Below are 20,802 nucleotides of genomic sequence, written 5' to 3'. Positions count from 1 at the left end.
GTCTGAGTCCCTGAGAGAAGTTTAATGAGTGCGCAAGTTTTCCAGCATGCACTGATGATGTTGCATGTCTTCAAATGGGGAGGGAGGGAGTCAGTGTGCAAAGATTCGGCTATGATTTATATTCGCAACTGAACTAATAGACTGTTTAGAAGTCGACACGGCTGTAAAGTGACTTTTTGAAGCATGCGTGCATGCTTTTAAAGTTGATGCAGTAGTTTTCTGTCACGCAGAGAAAAGGCAGGCATGTTTTATTCTTACAGTTAGAGCACGGTTGGAGAGTGTGTGATTCTTGGCCGGCTGGTTTCGATTGATTTGAATATTAGAAGTAGAAGAAAACTGGCCGAGATCAGTAAGTCTGAAGATCACATCCTGACGATGAGTCAACCAGCTCAGTTTCTCTGGTGCCTTTTTAACTCATCAGGGTTTAGACTGAGTCAGGCAATATTCCCCATGTGCACAGTTGTGGTTGGACGAATCTATTTGCAGTTCTACAAAATTCCTGCAGGGTTGTCAAAACCATCGTGTACATTCAGTACGTACTTCACTTACCTGCTGTACTGTACGCTACATACTTGCACACTTTTTTTGAGTGGTTCCTAATCAGGGGGTTTTGAAAATGCTTAACTTTGTTGAACCTGCAAAGCATTTAAAGCTATAAACGTCTTCAAATTAATAGATAAATAAAATACATAATATTAATATTTAATATAATAATATATAATTAATTTTAAATAACAAAAATGGGTTTAATGTTAAGGCTTTTATAAATTTGTTTGAATAACACTCAAATATATTTGCTACTATTCAGTGTTTTTCACCCACAGTATTGATTGCAGCAAAAGCAAAAGCATTGATTCATCCATTTTGTCAACTTCTGTATATGTTTTATCAAGTTTTTTAACTCCCTCAATTGTGTCAAGTTTGTAGCACCAAAACCCAGAAGAGAATTTCTATCTCCAAGCTATTGGTGTCCTCAGGAATTTCCTATGGGTTTTTAATACTCATTTATGAGTAAAATAAGGTATTTGTTTGGGATTACTTTTGGTTTACAAAAAAAAAAAAAAAAAAAAACATTTGACATTTTTTGACTTTTTTTGCATGTCAACTCGTCCTTGTGTCTGTAAATTGTTGGCAAATGACGTTTTTAAAAATGTGCATGTGCTGTAGTCATTGGATGCAGAAGTCTTCACAAGACTTCAGTAAATGAAATGAATAATGTGAATTATTATGTAACTCATATTAATATAAATTATAATATCAGTTAAAAGGACACATTTCTGGTTGGTAATTATTAAATAGGCTGTGCAAAACAAATAATCTAGTGCATGATCCTCTTTTTAAAATCACAGCAGTAAGTGGAGAAATCTAACCCTAGATGACTGTCCTTTTTAAAAGCTTTAATTATGCGAGATGTGCCGTGCATTTAGACCAATAGTGCTCTGCATTTATGCTTATTGATTAATTGTACATATAAATTCATCTGTAAATAAATACTTTTGGGGTGAATATAGATTGTAAAACAACTGGCACAGAAATAGACATCTTTGACCTGAGCCTTTTCTGGGTGTTTTTTCATAAATGCAACTGAACTGAAGTGGGCAAAACCCCTTATTATGTCAGTGTTTATCTTGGTTTCTTCTGGAGTTTTTTTTAGAGATAAGTGACCACTGGTAACTAAGGTTTCCATATTTAAATCATTTTTGAAAAAAACTCTTACAAATTCCAATAGATTATGTTTATATGCAATATGATGCAAGTAATTCCACTTTTGGCATCTCTGGGAAACATCGCATGTGATAAACCTGATGTAATCTTTGTGTGTTTTTTCTTTGCATTTTACCACTGACCCACAGGAAGTGTAGGTGTTTCTACAGTCAGCATGTTGGAATCGGCCTGTCGGGACGGATATCTGACTGTCGGGTCGGAACCTCTAGAACCCAAGCTTCTGCTTCCCAAGAAAGAGAAACCCTGCAGTGACCAGGAGACCAACTTGACCGTGGGCCAGTACGTTCTGTGCCGCTGGTCTGATGGCCTTTACTACCTGGGCAAAATCCAGAGAGTGAGTCGCTGATGCTCTGGGGGTTTATATAAAACTTGAACTGAATGCACTGAACATCTCTATTTTATTGAACATATTGTATATCCTCCTGGGACACAGCAATAAAAAGTGTTGGAATTGAGTTGTTATAGTACTGGGAGCATTAAAAACATCTTTGAACATAGTCTCTAAACTGTTTTTTACCAACATTTATATATATATTATATTTGCTTTCTGATTTATTTAATAATTTGTGTAAATGTATAGAAAAATGTCATTATTTCCATGTTTTGAATGGCAACTTCCAGTGGAAAAACAGGATAAGAGCATTTTTGTGGCAAAAAAAAAAAGTCATATTTAATTGGAATATTGTATATGTTTTATCCTGTTCAAGGTGAAAAGAAATTCTCAAAGTCCTGATGTACCTTACAAAGGACACGTGTAAAAGAAAGGAAAAAGAAAATCATACTGTGCTTTGAAAGCCCAGGATGTCAACTTTAAGATACACCAGATATATAAAACTGTGCCATGTGAAATTCCCAAAAATCAATGTTCCCTACTGTGGACAAAAATGAATTGCTGGGTCCCTGGAGGAAACATGCAAGAGATGTTCATGACCTGATAGCATGCTCTTAATCATGAAAAATTCATTTGGCGAAGACGTATTTATGTTTTTTTTTTAAGTCTTATGTTCATGTTTCACACCACAAACGTTCCTTGTTCCATTTCCCTATAGGTGAGCACTTCAAAACAGAGTTGCTTTGTGACATTTGAAGACAACTCCAAGTTCTGGGTGCTTTGGAAAGACATACAGCATGGTAAGAGGTCTGGGTGGAAATGCATTGTACAAACCAGGGTTTTTTAAATCGTTGGCTTTCTAAAGAAACAACAATATTCATCAGCAAGCTAGAAAGCAGATATATTGTTTGATATGTCATTGTGTCCTGTGAGATGTCTGTGTGACGCTATGGTATTAGTGCTTTGTGACGAAGTAACAAGCTTTATTCTCTCTCTCTCTCACACAGCTGGTGTCCCTGGGGAAGAACCAAAATGCTCAGTGTGTTCTGACATGTCTCTAGTTCCTGGTAATGAAATCCTTATCTGCGGGAAGTGTGGAATAGGTGAGTGAGGCAGACCCAGCTCTTCACGTAGCACACAAAACCTTGATATATCACAGGAAAAAAGTTTAGATAAAAAAGTAAAGATTCATTTTGAAGACCTGTTGACTCAAAAACTCAGTTATTAGTAGGGCTGGCTAGAGTCCTGCACGGGTTCGGGTGACCCGCAAATTTTGCTCAAACGGGTGAAAAATATCCAACTGTGTCGGATACGGGTGCGGGTCGGGTCGGACACGGGGTAAACACGGGTCTAAACACGGGTTTAAAACGATCACATGCAAACGTAAAAATATATGCATATTTTTACGAACATATCTACAAAAATATTCCTGTATTTCAAGTTGATAAAATAATTTAAAATCCACATCAGTTTATTTGTGCCCACGCGCCATGCCCTCCCAGAATCTATAACGTTAACTTACCTAGGCTACTTTCACTTTTAAAAATTCCTCATAACGGCGCGCGCGCGATCTGCTTGCAGTCGTCGAGATGGATGCTGAATTTAGTTTGTTGCTTTTAATTTTAGTTTCCATTTATCAAAATGTAATTTTTCTATACCGATTTTTTTATCGCGCTGTTTCACACATCTTTCTACGGAACCCCTGAGGGGACCTTTGCAAAAAAATAATAATACGGACTTTCACATGCACACGAGAAACTTTTGCATGCGTACGAGAAAGTTTTGCGTGCGCACGCGTTACAATTTCCGGTTTGGTTATAGTGTCATTACTACAAATGTGGGAAAAGGGATGAGATGAGAGTGTGCTTGGAGCATGCCTCCAGAGATTTGACTTATTATAGGGAGGTTGTTTGTGGACTGTGCTTTACTGTAAGAAAAAAAGCATGAATATCACATAGGCTAAATGAATATTAGGTCCCACATCATGGTTTACATAATCAGAGAGTAGCCTATTTCTTTTCGTTTTGAATTGTTTCGTTTAAAGACATTCCAAGCTATCTTCAGATGTATTTCTCATGTATGTGAGTCATACACCGAGTTTCGGTTAATTTATGATGAGATGTGCTCCAGTTGACGTGCAATGCAAGTGACCACGGCGCGCCTCCATGATTATATTGTCTGCTATATATTTGCTTCTCATTTATTAAATACAGGCAATTGGTTGATGAAAAATGTATTAAAATTAAAATACAATTTATACAAAACAAAATTCACTTTAAAGAAAGGCTTTCTACAAAACAAAATAGCTCGGTGCTCCGCAAAACAGCAGCCTGTTTTGCCGTTCATTATAGGTCATGGAAATTCATCTTTTTAGTCAATGAAAGTCAGGGAAAAGTCAGGGAATTTGACATTTGGTTTAGAGTGGGAACCCTGAATTTAACACTGTTAAGTATGTGTGGTGTGCAGGGCGTGTTTGAACCCAAAATTGTCAGATGTAGGCTAGACGAAATTGCGTGGCAGATATAGTGTTGTAGCCGCGTCTTTTAGGCTACTCAGTTGTGTGGTGACGTTAGCCATGTTCTCCTAACGTTACCGGCCTTTTGACAGCTTCAGCTGAAGTTGTCCTTGTGTTAATTGTCGTTATAACTTCTGTATGACCTGGCAATAAACATTTTTGTAGTTGTGGCTATAATGTGATTGGCTAAACTGATTTTATTTCGGGTGCGGGTCGGGTGTCGGTTCTATTTTAAGCGGGTCGGGTGCGGAGTTTAATTAGTGCTGTTGACGGTTAACGGGTCGGATGCTGTTTGAAGCACTGCGGGTACGGGCGGGTGCGGATTTACAAAATCGGACCCGTGCAGGACTCTGGGACTGGCCTTCACTAAAGATTTTTCTTTTTGACTAATAGACATTAATTTAAGCCATTTGTTGACTAATCACACGTTTATATTAACTGAATTACTTAAATATATACTGTGGGTGGAATAAAGCCTATTCTGCACTCAAGCGCACACATAAAGCTTTTAAAGCACCGGCAAAAGTATTGATTATGAATTTGTCTGAAAAAATAGCAAGGAGACATTTTAATTGTTTATTAATAAACTAGTGTTTTCTGTGTCAGCGTTGGCTGCAAAGATGAAGTTGTCGATGCTGACTCGCCATTTCCACAGTCTAGTGGACTCGCCTTTAGAGAGAAATGCACCTTTCCATACGCAGGGCTCGACATTAAGGCTTGTCTGCTTGTCCGGGACAAGTGGATTTTTTTGTAGGACAAGTGGAAGAGAAAATTAGTTGTCCCACTGGACAAGTTAAATTTCAAACAAAATAAAATGCCATGTTACTTAACGTTATGTGCCACTCATTACGTCTATAATTTTACAGATTTAATTTTACCGATTTGAGACGTCGCATAACGGCCAGATTCAAACTGTGCTTTCGCTCGTTGGCTGGCGCTGAGCCAGAGTCGGACGCGTTCAGCGCTGTCATATATCACAAATAAGCAGTGTTTTTAACCTCATAATGTTTATTTTAGGTTTCAGATATTTATAAGCACGAGTAAAACAATACATTTGGAGTTTGTAAAATACACACTGATGTCTGTGGAAGCAGCAATAACAATCTATTCAAATATAATTTGCCGACATGTGTTATTCATATCAGACAAACATAGTGGGAAGTAACTATAAAGTTTACTCTATTCTTCTCAGTTCACCGGCCACGTTCTTGCATTTATTTCGGGAGAAACTGATGAATTAACGTGCTGTAAATCCATGACAGAACAACATTGTGGCGCCCATCTCATGTTATAGATCAAGATTATTTATAAAGGTTTTTAAACAGCCAAACACACTCACTTACACGTATTTGAGAATCGGAATATCAGATAGGCTGATTGATGACATGGTAAGCAAGTTTGTGAATATTTTGAATAAAAAAGGAAAAGCGAAATAAAAGCGACACATCTGTCATACAGTATTATTGTGGCTGCGGTGTATCGTGTGACGCGTCGCCATGGAAACATTAAAGGGAACGTTCGCCTTGAAAAAACGTGGGTGGGGGTGTCAGTTAGAATATTTTAAACTTACGCGTGAAAGGGTTAAAGAAAAGATCGAAAATACATATTTGTGTGTGCTGTGAAGTGGTTAGAAAAAAATTAAATCGGAATCGGCTAAAATCGGTATCAGCAGGTCAAACTCAATGGAAAATCGGAATCGGCCTAGAAAATTGTAATCGGTGCATCTCTAATTGTTATGTCTACAAAATTATTTTAGATATAGTATACAGTAAGTCTAGCTAGCTTGCAAATTCTGAGGATACCTACAAGAGTCAGCACTACCTCTGGTGATACACTGTGCACCAGCGTGCAAAGTATTACTTTGTATTATGGAGTCTGGAGATCCTTATTTCTTGTTGAAGGGGAACTCTATTCTTGGGACACGTTCCTTTCTATTGTTTCAACTGAATTTTATTAATATTGATAGTGTTTGGATGCTTTCAACGGTTTGTTCGAATTCTGCATTAGCAAAACACAAAAAAATAAATGATAAAATTATAAATCTTTACCCGGACAAGTGACTTTTGTGCATGGACAAGTAAAACATAAATTTACTTGTCCGAAGGACAAGTGCCTCAAAAAGTTAATGTCAAGCCCTGATACGGATTACATAAGCAGAGATTAATTTCAACCGCAAAATGTTTTCAAATTGGTTTGTTTAAAAGTAAACATTTCAAGCTTTCTATAGATATATTTCTCATGTCTGTGAGGAAAGTAGCGTATACACTGAGTTTCGGTTCATTTTTGTAGACCCTTTACAGTTTCGAATGATGTATTGCTTATTTGACCAAAATGAAGTATTTTAAGTTGTTTCTGCTGTTATCAGGAAAAAATGCAAGTTATATACAATGTTACGGTTTAACTGGTGACCGGTTTAAGTTGTGACGCCAGATGTGAACACTCGACCGCATATTCGTCAATTCTGAAAGCCTGTGCAATACGTCCATTACAATTAAACCTTTTCACTACAGGATGCTGTCACAACTTAACTTGATCACTAGTTAAACCGTAATTAAGTAAACTATATACTTATATATACATACGCTATACTTTAGCTTCCACACTCCGCACAAACACTTGGATATGCGGCTAATAATAGCGCACATTTATTTAGGTTAACGCTAGAGCGAGCAGTCAAAGTTGCTACTTACTTGCATGTTTCAAATGATAAGCCATATTTGAGGTCGATAGATGATAGGCGAACGTTTGGATTTCCTGCCTGACGTACTGTAATTGCCAGACACAGACTGCATAATTTCGCCACGTCCTGTGGAGTTTTTTTCCCCTGCGACTAACCGAATAATAAGCCTCTTCTTTTTGACTAACGTTTAGTCGACTAATAGGGGGCAGCCCTAGTTACTAGTGGCATTTGCAAAGAGAAGCATCAGCATTGTTATTACTCATCGTACCTGGGATTTGCGTTTTTGAGGTCATTCATATATTATTTACACCTAAAAGTTGACCTTTAGCAGATATACAAATTTAAATCTACATTCTTTCTCTTCCTGGAAAACATCATAACCTTATTATAATTGTTATGATCATAGACTGTAAAAAAAGATGGACGACGCACCTTCACTCTCTTCCATTGTAGTAAGTGAAGCCGCCAGTGTCCCAGTATGGCGCTGGCATCTTCAGTCTCGAGTCTGCGCAGTAGTGAACTTGGAGCCCAAATCTGCGCAGTAGTGAGCGCGAAGTTGAGCCGTGATATTAAGGACATTGATTGTTTAGTTTGTCTCGCGTCATTACTTGAAGAGAGCAGGGTTTATGACCAATACTGCAACAAGCCACCTGGGGGCAATTGAGGCGCTTTTGCTTCACTTTTCAGGACTCGTGTGGTACGCTTGGTTATGATGATGATGATGATGATGATTATGATTATGATTATGATTATTATGATTATTATTATTTTGTGGGATTGCTGGGTGGCTGATGGATTTTGTTGGTGTCAGCCACCTAGCATTTTATTTGACAGTTTTTTTATTATTATTATCTTTAATAATGATAATACTTTATTATGGAAAATGAATATACTGCAGTACATCTAAAATAATAATAATAATAATAATTTATGTAGATTTGTATGGGATGGCAGGGTGGCTGGTGGTTATTCTGTTGGTCAACCACCTAGCACACACCCAAAACAACCTACTACACAGCCACATCCTGGAAACCACCCACAGCAACTTAAAATGGTAGTGGTGACCAAGGCTTTAACCATTTAAAGGGTTAGTTCACCCAAAAATGAAAATTCTGTCAGTAATTACTCACCCTCATGTTGTTCCAACCGCGTAAGACCTTCGTTCATCTTCGGAACACAAATTAAGATATTTTTGATGAAATCTGAGCCATTTCTGAATCCTCCATAGGCTTCTATGTGACTGAAACTTGCTGGCCCAGAAAAGTTATTAAAGAGATCGTTTATATAGTCCAAGTGACTCCAGTGGCTCAATCTTAAGTATATCAAGCGACGAGAATACTTTTTGTGCGCAAAAACAAACAAAAAATATAGCTGCGAGCAGCGATTACGGGCCCAAGCCGGTGGCACCGCAACCCCGGTGCCTTTAGGGTGGCGGTGCCGCCGGCTTTGGCCCTTTATCGCTGCTCGCAGCTATATATATATATATATATATATATACACATACATATATATATATATATATATATATATATATATATATATATATATATATATATATATATATATATATATATACACATACATATATATATTTATTTATTTATTCATTCATTCATTCATTTTTTTTTTTTATTATTATTATTATTTTTTTATTCAGATTTTATGATACACTCAAAATATTCCACAACAAATCCTTTAAATTTAATGTAAAAGTAAAAATGAAAGTAAGCAGTGTTGGGCTCACGTAACCCTCTCATCAGAATCAAAATGTTTCAACATTTGCGATGTATTTGGATGCTAAACTATTCTTTATTATAGGCTTTGTTCTTCACTCGTGTTCCAATATTGATGGAAAAAATCATCCTCTTCACATGCGCAAAAATTTGCTTGGAAACATCACAGTGGAGCGAGGGGTGCTTACTGTGAATGTACGAATTGTACTACTGACTATTTAGAGCAGTGTAATTTTTATATGTTAGGTTGACTATTTTATTATTATATTTTATTAAGGCTATAATGAACAGGCTGCGATGTCAAGATTGTAATGCTGGAGTGTGTGTGTGTGTGTGTGTGTGTGTGTGTGTGTGTGTGTGTGTGTGTGTGTGTGTGTGTGTGTGTGTGTGTGTGTGTGTGTGTGTTCATGTTTTTCTATCCCGGTGGGGACTTTAACCTGAATGCACACAGACTCATGGGGACTCGTGTCACAGTGGGGACCTAAATAGAGGTCCCCATGGGTAAACAAGATTATAAATCATACAGAATGAGTTTTTTTGGAAATGTAAAAATGCAGAAAGTTTTATGGGATAGGTAGGTTTAGGGGTAGGGTTAGTGTGAGGAGATAGAATATACAGTTTGTACAGTATAAAAACCATTAAGTCCATGGAGAGTACCCACAAAGATAGTAAACCGTGTGTGTGTGTGTGTGTGGCGTGGGCGCGATTGAACAGTAGACACATAAAAACATACTCCATCATTATACAGGACGACATTCAAACTGCAAAGTGTTAACTTATATTTGTGTACAGTTGCAATAAAACACAAAATTGTGCTTTTGTAAAATAATTTCAAGCCATCCACCCCCCGAAAGGCGCTAATTTTAAAATGAAACTAAAATGCTCATGGCTGCACGGGCATTCATAACGGTGCACGTCCACGGCGAGGAACGAGCAGAACAGAGTGAACGTTTTTCAGTTAATTCCTACTTCCATAGGAATTCATTTGAAACGCTCGCTCAACCAATATAAATGTCAGTGCGGACGAACATATTTTACTTTAGTTTTTAAGTTAGCGATTAAAAAGCCCCCAGCGGTGTCACACGTCAGTTAACCGGTGGTAAAATATTCTCACCGTCACATACCTAGTATATTTATATATAGATATAATAGGCCTACCTGATTTTGAACACAAGAGGGCAGTATAGCACTATGTTTGACTTTATTTATGTATTGTTTAGACTAAACAACCATTCTGGCAGTTTTTAAACTTAAAATTCATTCTTAAATTGAAAAAAAAGAATAAAATGTTTAGTTGTGATGTTTGTATACTTTTATATAGAAATAAATGGTATATAATTACATTTTTAGAAAATTTGAGGCTTTTAGTTTTTCCTTTTGGACATTACTTTAATCCCTCGCCATAGCAAAACCGTTTGAGATATTTATTATCCGTTCACAATTTAGCATATTTAATGTATTTTCATCATGTTGAAAAAGTTTGGTGGGAATAAAATAAATAGTTTAAGAGGAGTGGCTAAAAATTCATAGGCTGATTTTGCAAAAAAATCCACATTCAGACCAAAATATCTGACTTCCTTTTGCTCTGAGCTAATGAATGTAAATTAGAAAGTTGTCCGGCTTGATGAGAACAATATAAAAACTTTCTTTTTTACTGTATTTAAAACTAACCCCCCCACTTTTGTCAAAAGCATGTTGAAAGTGACACACTTCCTGCTGCCAGTTGGTGGCGCTATAACTTTGACTCACAATAGTCACATCCATCTGATCGGCCTCTTACCACGAACACACTGCTGAAGTTTCATCAAGATCAGTTGATGTATGCAGAAGTTATAACACTTCGTGTCTCTCTTTTCTCGCCATAAATTCGTTTCCTCACCACGGCCAAACCGTTCAAGATATCAAAAATCCGTCCGCAATTTAGCATCCTCAATGTCTTTACTTCATGCTGACTGAGTTTGGAGGTGATTGAATGAATTCTCTAGGAGGAGTACATCACATTCCACAGCAAGCGTTTTCCAAACAACCCATAATAGCTGACTTCCTGTTGGGCTGGCGTGAAACTTGTCAGAGGGAAAGTTGTTCGGCCCGACGAAATCTATATGTGTACCGAGTTTCATATTATTTCATGCAAGCGTGTTTGATATATGGACCAAGTTTTCAGACCCTGTTCAAGAGGGCGCTGTTGAGCCCCCCTGCCACGCCCGTTTCTGAAACTTTTCACATGTCTACTGGCTAATAAGTGTTATGTGTCTGTCGAGTTTCATCCAATTTCAAGCATGTTAAGAGTCTCAAACGCATCCAAAAAGAATATTAAAACTTGATGCGTTGCCACGGCAACAGTATCTAAGATATCAATAATCCTTTCACAGGTCTACATCTGCCCTGTGTTTACATTATACACATAAAGTTTGAAGCAAATCGGGTAAAATTAAGAGGGTGACTTCAAAGCATTTTGAAAGTGACACACTTCCTGCTGCCAGTTGGTGGCGCTATAACTTTGACTCACAATAGTCACATCCATGTGATCGGCCTCTTACAACGAACACACTGCTGAAGTTTCATCAAGATCAGTTAATGTATGCAGAAGTTATAACACACTTCCTGTGTCCCATTATTCGCCATAAATTCGTTTCCTCGCCACGGCCAAACCGTTCGAGATATCAAAAATCCGTTCGCAAGAATTCATCCTCAATGTCTTGACTTTATTCTCACCGAGTTTGGTGGCGATCGGATGAAATCCCTAGGAGGAGTATTTCACATTCCATTGTATGCGTTTTCCAAACAACGTATAATAACCGACTTCCTGTTGGGCTTTTGTAAAACTTAGAGCACGAAAGTTGTTCGGCCCGATGAGATCTATATGTGTACTGAGTTTCATATTATTACATGCAAGCGTGTTTGATTTATGGACCAAGTTTTCGGACCCCATTCCAGGGGGCGCTGTCGAGCCCCCCTGCCACGCCCCAGTACCAGCTTCAGCCCGGCCCTGTTGGCCGCAGGTTCTGACGTGTGTGCAAAATTTCAAGAGTTTTTGAGCATGTTAAGGGCCCCAAAAGTGGCAAAAAGGCAAAAAAAAAAATAATGAAGAAAAAAAAAAAAATAATCCTTACGGAAACAATAGGGCCTTCGCCCTTTCAGGGCTTGGGCCCTAATAACGACTTTATTCCACTATTCATTTCCTTCTCTCTGGGCCTCGTAGTGTTTTTGCGCTGCGCGTCTGTGTTGCACGTCATCACGCATCACACACATGACCGGCGTCGGCCAATAGTGAGCCTACGTGGTGACGTGTACACAGACGTGCTGCGCAAAAACACTACGCGAACCAACTAGAGGTCCAGAGAGAAGGAAATGAATAGTGGAATAAAGTCGTTATTTTTGTTTGTTTTTGCGCACAAAAAGTATTCTCGTCGCTTTATAAACTTAAGATTGAGCCACTGGAGTCACTTGGACTATATTAACGATCTCTTTAATAACTTTTCTGGGCCAGCAAGTTTCGGTCACATAGAAGCCTATGGAGGAGTGAGACAACTCTCAGATTTAATCAAAAATATCTTAATTTGTGTTCCAAAGATGAACGAAGGTCTTACGCGGTTGGAACAACATGAGGGTGAGTAATTACTGACAGAATTTTCATTTTTGGGTGAACTAACCCTTTAACTGAGGGGACCAAACTAATTTTTTTTTTTTTTTTTACATCACAAAAATTATACTATATTTAAAAAGTTGAGTAGTTTGCATCACTCAATATTACTTTTGGTTATTCAACATTTCTATCATGAAACGGTTTACAATTTACGTTTAGCTTCTGTGAACAGTAAAGCCCGGCTATTTTGATTTGATTGGCAAATCAAATATTTCAGTTTGCCGATCTTAACTTTCAATGTCTATGCTAGTGACGACTCTAGTTACTTATGCATGATCATGCAGCACTCACATTGTCTTCAGAAAATGTAGAAATCTAGTTATATAATTGTTGCTATGACTTCTTGCATGATGTAATTGCTGGGGAATTCTTCTGCCTGTGGATAAAACTGATTAGTATGTACGTGTGATAATATATTTTAAAAGAATGGAGTGGAAAATGTGGTGCAATTTGCATTCTAAATGCCATAGGATCTACAAAGTAAATAGAGAACTATTCTGGGTGTCTTTGATGACTAGGGGGGTTTGGTAAGACTGCACTACAGTAATGACTCGCTGGGGACGCAGAAGTGGCTCTCTGAAGTCTCAAGGATTAGTGTCGACTTCAGCTCTGCTGTTCATATTTACACATCTGATTGGGCATGAGTAGATTTCTTTTCTTTTTTTTCGCTAATATTTGTCCTCCATCCTTCCGCATGCTTGCCTTGCATCTACAGGTTATCACCAGCTCTGCCACTTACCCCCAGTGGAGAGCTCAGCTGACCTGCCCCCATGGTTCTGCAGGAAGTGCATTTTTGCCTTAGCTGTCAGAGTAAGTCCTTCATATCCATGTGTACACACTATATTCCCTTTCCGTTTCCATATAAATGAATGGGGATCAGGAAAAGTATGTTGCTGACAAATGTGTTTCATGTGTGTGACAGAAAGGGGGAGCTCTGAAAAAAGGGCCAATCGCCAAAGCGCTACAGGCCATGAAGCAGGTGCTGACCTATAATCCAGAGGAGCTGGAGTGGGACTCTTTGCATCGTACAAACCATCAGCAGTGCTACTGTTACTGCGGAGGACCCGGAGAGTGAGTCTGCCTCGTCTCTTCTCGTTCCGGTCGTTTTGCTGTCTTCCTTCTTTCCCTGCTAGAGGTCTTGGCATTATGAAAACACTGAGTGGATGACAGATAGTCAAACACGAGTTATACATTTTTTGCCTGGTTTCACAGACAAGGCTTAAGCCTAGTCCCAGAAAGCAACTTATTATATGTCATTGCCTTTGTTTTGAACTTTGACTTGTTGTCAAGATGCACACCAGTAATGTTTTTTTCTAAGGCAAATATATTTATAAAAGCTACTTAATTGCCCTAATTGAACTAAGGCTTAATCCTGGCTTAATCTAAGCCCTGTCTGTGAAACCAGGCCATTATGTTTGACAATAATGACAATAACCTCCAGAGCAGTGTTCATACCTACAAATTAGTATTTTTTCGGCTAAATTCTACGTTTTGAATCAAAAATGTTGTCCGCAAATTTTGTTTTTTTGCAAACATGGTAAATCTCAAAAGAATCAAAAATGGGCTACTTTCCCAATGGAGTGAGACCATAGATGTCTCTCTTGTTGCTGCGATCTTTTGTGGCGTGACAGATCGCTGTAGCACCTCAGTTCAAGCGAGGAGCAACACGGAGCACATGTGAACCAATCATCTCTTGCGCTTTACTAGTTACAACACAAAATCAACATGAATGAACATCAGAAGGCTGGGTTTTGAAGTTGTCCTACCTATTTTGTAAAATGGAAGACAACAGCCTTTTTTCTGTTTTCTCTAGTCAGGTACCTCAGCCCCCCCCCCCCTTAATGAGCCACACGTAATAAATAAGTAAATACATAAATCATGTATACAAATTGTCAATATTTGTGTGTTTGAAATATTAAATCCCCTCCACCTGTGTGCACGTCTCATCAGCTCTGGGGCGCTGGAGAAATGCGGGTCTATGGAGCAGTTTAGCCAATTGCTCATTTAAGATATGAATGTTTGACATAAACTGTAGTCAATCAGCGAGCTCAAATCTAGTCCGATATGGGCGTTTTATTTATTTTGAGTTCAATTTCAAATCCAAATGGAAAGTTTATGCAATAAGTTTGTTTTTGTGTAAGAATGCCTCAACTTATTAATATTGGCATTACATAATTACTGACTTTTTCACAGAGCACTGGTATCCTGCAGTTTGTGTTAAATTATGTTTGGGTGGTTATTAAGGGATTCAAACAAATAACATCTCCATAACAAGGTAGAATTTACAGACTGTGAGCTTAAGAGTAATATTCAGAGAAAAGGGTGTTTTTAGAGGTTTTTGAAGGACAGAAGGGTGGATGCTTGACCGATGTCTTGAGGAAGAGCATTCCACAACCTGGGCGCCAATGCTAAAAGACCTGGCTCCCATGATTACCAGACTATTGAAACACCACTGAAATAAGTTAAGCTAAAAATGAAAATGCAGTCAATGCTGCAAATGTTTAATGAATTGGGGTGATATTGTTTGTTTGCACATTTCAGTGAAATGCAGGAAAAAACAATTAGGAAAGCGTGACAAATGCACTCACACGCCTTTGCCTCGTGTGCTCGGTTGCTGTCTGCTCACTCAGCGCAAATCATTTTGATCAAAACAAAAATGCATGTGTTATGCAACAAACAGTAGAACAGGGACTGTCACGGGTTTCTGAAAAATACAGACCCTACTTGCTTTGTAGCAGTGGTCATCTGATTATTATATCACACTCTGCCACACTGTTCAGGATCAGCTCTATATGTGCGCTGTGACACTGAATCAAATTAACTGAAACTTCATAAGTTAAACATAAGTTATACATCTTATGCTTTACTTAAAGGGATACTCCACTGAAAATTCTGTCATCATATTGACTATTGACTTCCATAGTATATATTTTTTCCTACTATGGAAGTCAATGGTACCAAAAACTGTCTGGTTACTGACATTCTTCTAAATATCTTCCTTTCTGTTCAGCAGAAGAAAGAAATTCATACAGGTTTGAAACAACATGAGGGTGAGTATATGATGACAGAATTTTCATTTTAAAGTGGAGTATCCCTTTAATAATGACAAGCACAGTGTTGTTACTGTTAACTACTTAAACTGAAACAATGAAAAATCATTTTCTTTAACTGAAATAAAGCTTAAATAAAATAAACAAAATAAAATATAAATATTAGATGAAAAACTTAAACTAAAAAAATAAACAAAAATTTGAAATGTTGCCTTGGCAACTAACTAAAATAAAATGCGTTTGAGGTGAAGTACTAAAATTACTAAAACTAAATTTTAACTTTAAAAAAAATTAAGGATAAATAGAAATGTACTAATAAAAATAACAAATAAACTAATGAATAGATATAAACTAATAAAAATCACAAAAGCACATAGCAAAATTACTAAAACTTAAAACTGAAAATAATTAAGCGAATAATAAAATTAATGAATACCTTGGTTCCTCAAGGGGCAATTTAAAAAAAAAAACATTTTAAAGTTAAATTCATGCACTTTGAGAGTTTAAAATTAAAGGGATAGTTCACTTTGAAATTAATTTTTGATATGTTTTAGCTTACCTCAAGGGCATCCAAGATGTAGGTGTCTTTGTTTCCGCAGTAGTTTCAATTTTGATATTTTTAGGTCAAACCGTTCTTGTCTGTCAGTCATATAATGCAGGTCGATGGTCACTGTTTCAAAACACAAGCACAGAGTCCAAATTAAAACAATTCCCCATCGTCCAAATGAAACAATTCCCCATCATAAGTACACATTGATGGCCTAAGACACGAAACGAGCGGTTTGTGTGAGAAAACGAACAGTATTTATATCGTTGTTATCTCTTGAAAACAACACACGTCCAAATGATCTGACGGCGCGGGCGGGTATAGATATATACATAGATGTTGCCTTGGCTACGGTTTCGTTCCAATGAACTGCAGTAGCGAAGGCGACATCTAGTGTATACATCTATACCCGCCCGCGCGCGGGTATAGATGTATACACTAGATGTCGCTTGGCTACGGTTTCGTTCCAATGAACTGCAGTAGCCAAGGCGACATCTATGAATATATCTATACCCGCCCGCGCCGTCAGATCATTTGGACGTGTGTTGTTTTCAAGAGATAACAACGATATAAATACTGTTCGTTTTCTCACACAAACCGCTCGTTTCTTGTCTTAGGCCATCAATGTGTACTTATGATGGGGAATTGTTTCATTTGGACGATGGGGAATTGTTTTAATTTGGACTCTGTGCTTGTGTTTTGAAACAGTGACCATCAACCTGCATTATATGACTGACAGACAAGAACGGTTTGACCTAAAAATATCAAAATTGAAACTACTGCGGAAACAAAGACACCTACATCTTGGATGGCCTTGAGGTAAGCTAAAACATATCAAAAATTAATTTCAAAGTGAACTATCCCTTTAAGAGCTCCAACCTACATTCAGTGTGCAACTTTAACAAAGTCTGTGCATTTTGATATAGTGTCTCAGTCTACATTACACTACATAATACTAATATGATTCAATGACATAATACTTAAATTGTTTCAATACTGGAAGAATCAGCCTTTTTGAACAAATCTCTTAAATGAATGATTCAATGACAAATACATTTTTAACAGTCACTTGTCGCCACCTACTGGTGAAACGATGTAATTGATACAGTCTTTGATACAGTGATAAATTGAATATTTGCAACACAGAAATAATGATATTGTGCACAGTTTGTGAAGCTGTTTCATACATATATGACAACTGCTTTCTCTGGGTCAGCGGCAAACACAGATTTGAATGTTCTTGTGTGATTCTGTCAAATGTTTAATAGACACAGGAGAATTGTTGTCATTTAGGAATGAGATCACCTGGGTGTTTAAATGGAGATCGCAATCTTTTACTGATTAATTGTGCAGCTCTATTACTCGTGCTTGGTACTCGTCCCTACACATGTATTGTAGTTCACACTCCAGCTTCAAGAAACATCCAGTTAATGCTTTGCTACTGTTTTTTTCTATTGCTGCTGTTCTATAGACACCATTTGAATGGAAAAAAAGAGATCTGAGCATCACTCCATCACACCACCCCCTTAGTTTTGCTTGTTCTTTTTTTTTTATAATTATCTTGAAATGTAATTGGTCTGTTTAGGTCTTTGTGCTTTGTGTCTGATAGGAAACAATCAACAGTTCCTTTCTTATTCTCGATTTTCCCATCAGGTGGTACCTGAAAATGATGCAATGTTTTCGCTGCGAGCAGTGGTTTCATGAGGCGTGTACGCAGTGCCTTCAGGAGTCCATGATGTTTGGAGATAGGTATGTGCAGAGCTACATTTATCACAAACCTTATCACAACAAAAGAACTTGCATCTTTGCATCAATACTCTGCCATCCTTCAGTATTGATTTCTCATATTTTCACTCAAATCAATGAATTTTCCTGAAAAGCAATTGGCGTTAGATCATTAAAGTAATGCTTTCAGTGATTGCATCGTGGCCGAAGGGTATTTTTTGGAAGTGGAGTGCCTAAAATGCACAACCTCATGTGGAATTTGGTTTTATAAATCAGCAACAACATTAATATGATGAATAAATAAACAATCAATAAATATTTAAATTACTGAAGTAGTTAAATAATCAAAGTAAACAATTCTTAAGCGTAAATCTGAGTTTTTGTTGAACCAGCTGCACTCATGGCGAGCAACACATTTTTTCTGATTGCATGGTTTAATTAAATTAAATAATTCAATCTCATTGGTCGAAAATCCAGCTCCACATAGCTGCAAACCTCTGATTAGCTGTGATTGTGTCATGCAACCGATTCACGTTCAGTGTGTACAGACAAATTGCTCGTTGCTGGAAATTGCTCTTTGGTGGCTTCAAACGGCGAATCGGTCCAATCAGATTTCAGGGTCGGCGTTTTCCGTTTTATAATGAAACATAAGCCGTTGCTTTTCAGAAAGACCAATGAATGCAATAACCAAAGTGAAATTCTATTTGCAACATCTCAACAGTGATGATTAGTGAATATTGCGACAAACTTTAATGCATCAGCGCACACAGGCAAGATTACATGCATTAGGGGATTTTTTTAAAAGATCATAATGACACTGTCAAGCACAATTTTTCTGTGGCCGCTGCAGCATTTGTACCTCTCCAAGGTATGCAATTTAAATGACTCCTTTTTGTCTTTTCTCTCTCAGGTTTTACTTGTTCATTTGTGCGGTGTGCAATAAAGGAGTGGAATACATCAAGCGGCTGGCTCTCAGATGGTAAATGTGCAGATCTTCTTTCCCCCCTCACGAGTGATTGTGCCCAGATCTGTGTCAGAATTATACAGTCAAAGTGTCGGATTTGATTGATACAGGCCGGTGCTCTTGATCCAGAGCTTTTTCTCTGGTGCGCCCGGCTATTTCAGAAAGTAAAGTAGGTTCAATGGGTTTTTTCAGCATAGAGTTTGTCTAGACATTGATTCTTGCTTTTTGTCCCAAATGAGAAATAGCCATTTGAACCAAAGATTTGGTGCTGAGAGGATTTCTTATGATAGCAGGGGATTACTCTTGAAATACTGTGAGCTGGATGTGCTGGATATTTAGGTATGAAGTCAGTCTCAGTTCGGATTTAAGCCTTATCCTTCTTAAAAAGTCTGGTGTGTTAAAATGGACCTTGCCTTGTGAACAGAACGACACTCTATTTAACGTTTACCATGTGACATTTCATGCAGATTTTGGCAGTGTCATTTGATCTAAGAGCATTTCTGCTTTAGGTCTAAAACATCTTCAGCTTATTCTCACACTTTAGAGCTCTAAGTGGAATTATGCAGGCGTTTTTTTTTTTTTTTTTTAACATTTTTTTTTATTTGCAGGGTGGATGTGGTCCATCTTGCCCTATACAACCTAGGAGTCCAAAGTAAGAAGAAATACTTTGAACTGGAAGAGATCCTCACCTTTATCAGCAACAACTGGGATCATTTCCAGATGGGCAAGGTTATATATTCAAGCTTTTTCTATCCAAGATCATTTTAGGAAAAAAAAAATAAAGATAAAGTCTTTAACTTTTAGGTAGTGATTTTTCTGGTAGATGATTGCTGTCATTTCTAGGAATTGAAAAGCAGTTCCTTTGAAATAGGTAGTGAAAATTTGCCAGGTGTTTTTTTTTTTTTTTTTTTTTTGCCAGGGGGTCTCCAACCTTTTGAGAGCTACTCATGTTATACAATACTCAAATCTCGTGAATAATGTACAATAGAGCTGGTAAGTCCCGCCCCTTTCGCTAACCCCACTGGACCTCTAGGTTGAAAAATCGTCAATGCAAGTGAATGGGAGAAAATTATTATTTTCTGGTCCCGTTTGAATTGTGCCATAAATGTGAACATATGTTGTCTGTGAATTTTTTATATCATTTTTCGTGTAAAGAATGCTACAATTTAGCGGGTAGAAGTTTGATACGGTTAGACTTTGTGTGAGAGCACTTTGTGGACTACAACTCTTCACTGCTTTTGACGCGTTTGAAACGTCACCAGCACTCGCACACGAACACTAGCTCACGGATCCCGCTAAACATGGTGTGTCTTTGGTGCACTTCACCGCCTTCTTTCAGGGAGAGGACAAAATCGTTGAGGTTGGCGAAAACCATGGGTAAGTCAACTTTATGGGGTGACGTCACATAGGCGACATGTAGTCTTTCTCGTTATGTCTTTTCCACAACTGCTAGCCGAAGATTCATACCATATACTGTCAAACTCGTAACATGAAAAATTATATAAAAAATTCACAGACAACATATGTTCAATTCATGGCACAATTCAAACGGGACCAGAAAATAATTATTTTCTCCCATTCACTAGCATTGACATTTTTCAACCTAGAGGTCCACTTGGGGTTTTACGGATGGGCGGGACTTACCAGCTCTATAACTCTCAAATTAACAACAATCCAAACTGTTATTTTATTTTATTTATTTGCCCGATTAATCAAGTAATCTAACGATTTGATTATTTGGTCTCTGTTTAAAAAATGTCCACACTTTGTAATAACAGCTGATTTTCAGCATGCCTGGGAGCTGCCATTATTGGGGAACATAAACATGTTCCATCTACCTGTTAAAATTAACAAGAAGTATTTGGTCCCATTTTCGTAGCGGTCTG

General features: G+C 37.7%; 1 protein-coding gene across 1 annotated transcript in view; it reads left to right on the top strand.

The window, feature by feature from the left end:
• The window catches only part of phf19 (PHD finger protein 19), a 37,857-nt gene that overhangs the window by 340 nt on the left and 16,715 nt on the right, over positions 1-20,802 (top strand). The window contains exons 2-9 of the mRNA XM_081348391.1: positions 1,854-2,059; positions 2,775-2,856; positions 3,064-3,159; positions 13,346-13,440; positions 13,553-13,701; positions 17,881-17,976; positions 18,863-18,931; positions 19,525-19,645. Coding sequence (XP_081204517.1) covers positions 1,880-2,059; positions 2,775-2,856; positions 3,064-3,159; positions 13,346-13,440; positions 13,553-13,701; positions 17,881-17,976; positions 18,863-18,931; positions 19,525-19,645 — 888 coding nt within the window. The 5' untranslated portion in view covers positions 1,854-1,879. The remainder of the gene's footprint in view (positions 1-1,853; positions 2,060-2,774; positions 2,857-3,063; positions 3,160-13,345; positions 13,441-13,552; positions 13,702-17,880; positions 17,977-18,862; positions 18,932-19,524; positions 19,646-20,802) is intronic.

Source organism: Scardinius erythrophthalmus, assembly GCF_964197995.2.
Source record: "Scardinius erythrophthalmus genome assembly, chromosome: 20".
NCBI lineage: Eukaryota > Metazoa > Chordata > Actinopteri > Cypriniformes > Leuciscidae > Scardinius > Scardinius erythrophthalmus.
The sequence above is the reverse complement of the archived record's forward strand: the minus strand, read 5'-3'. Positions and strand labels throughout refer to the sequence as shown.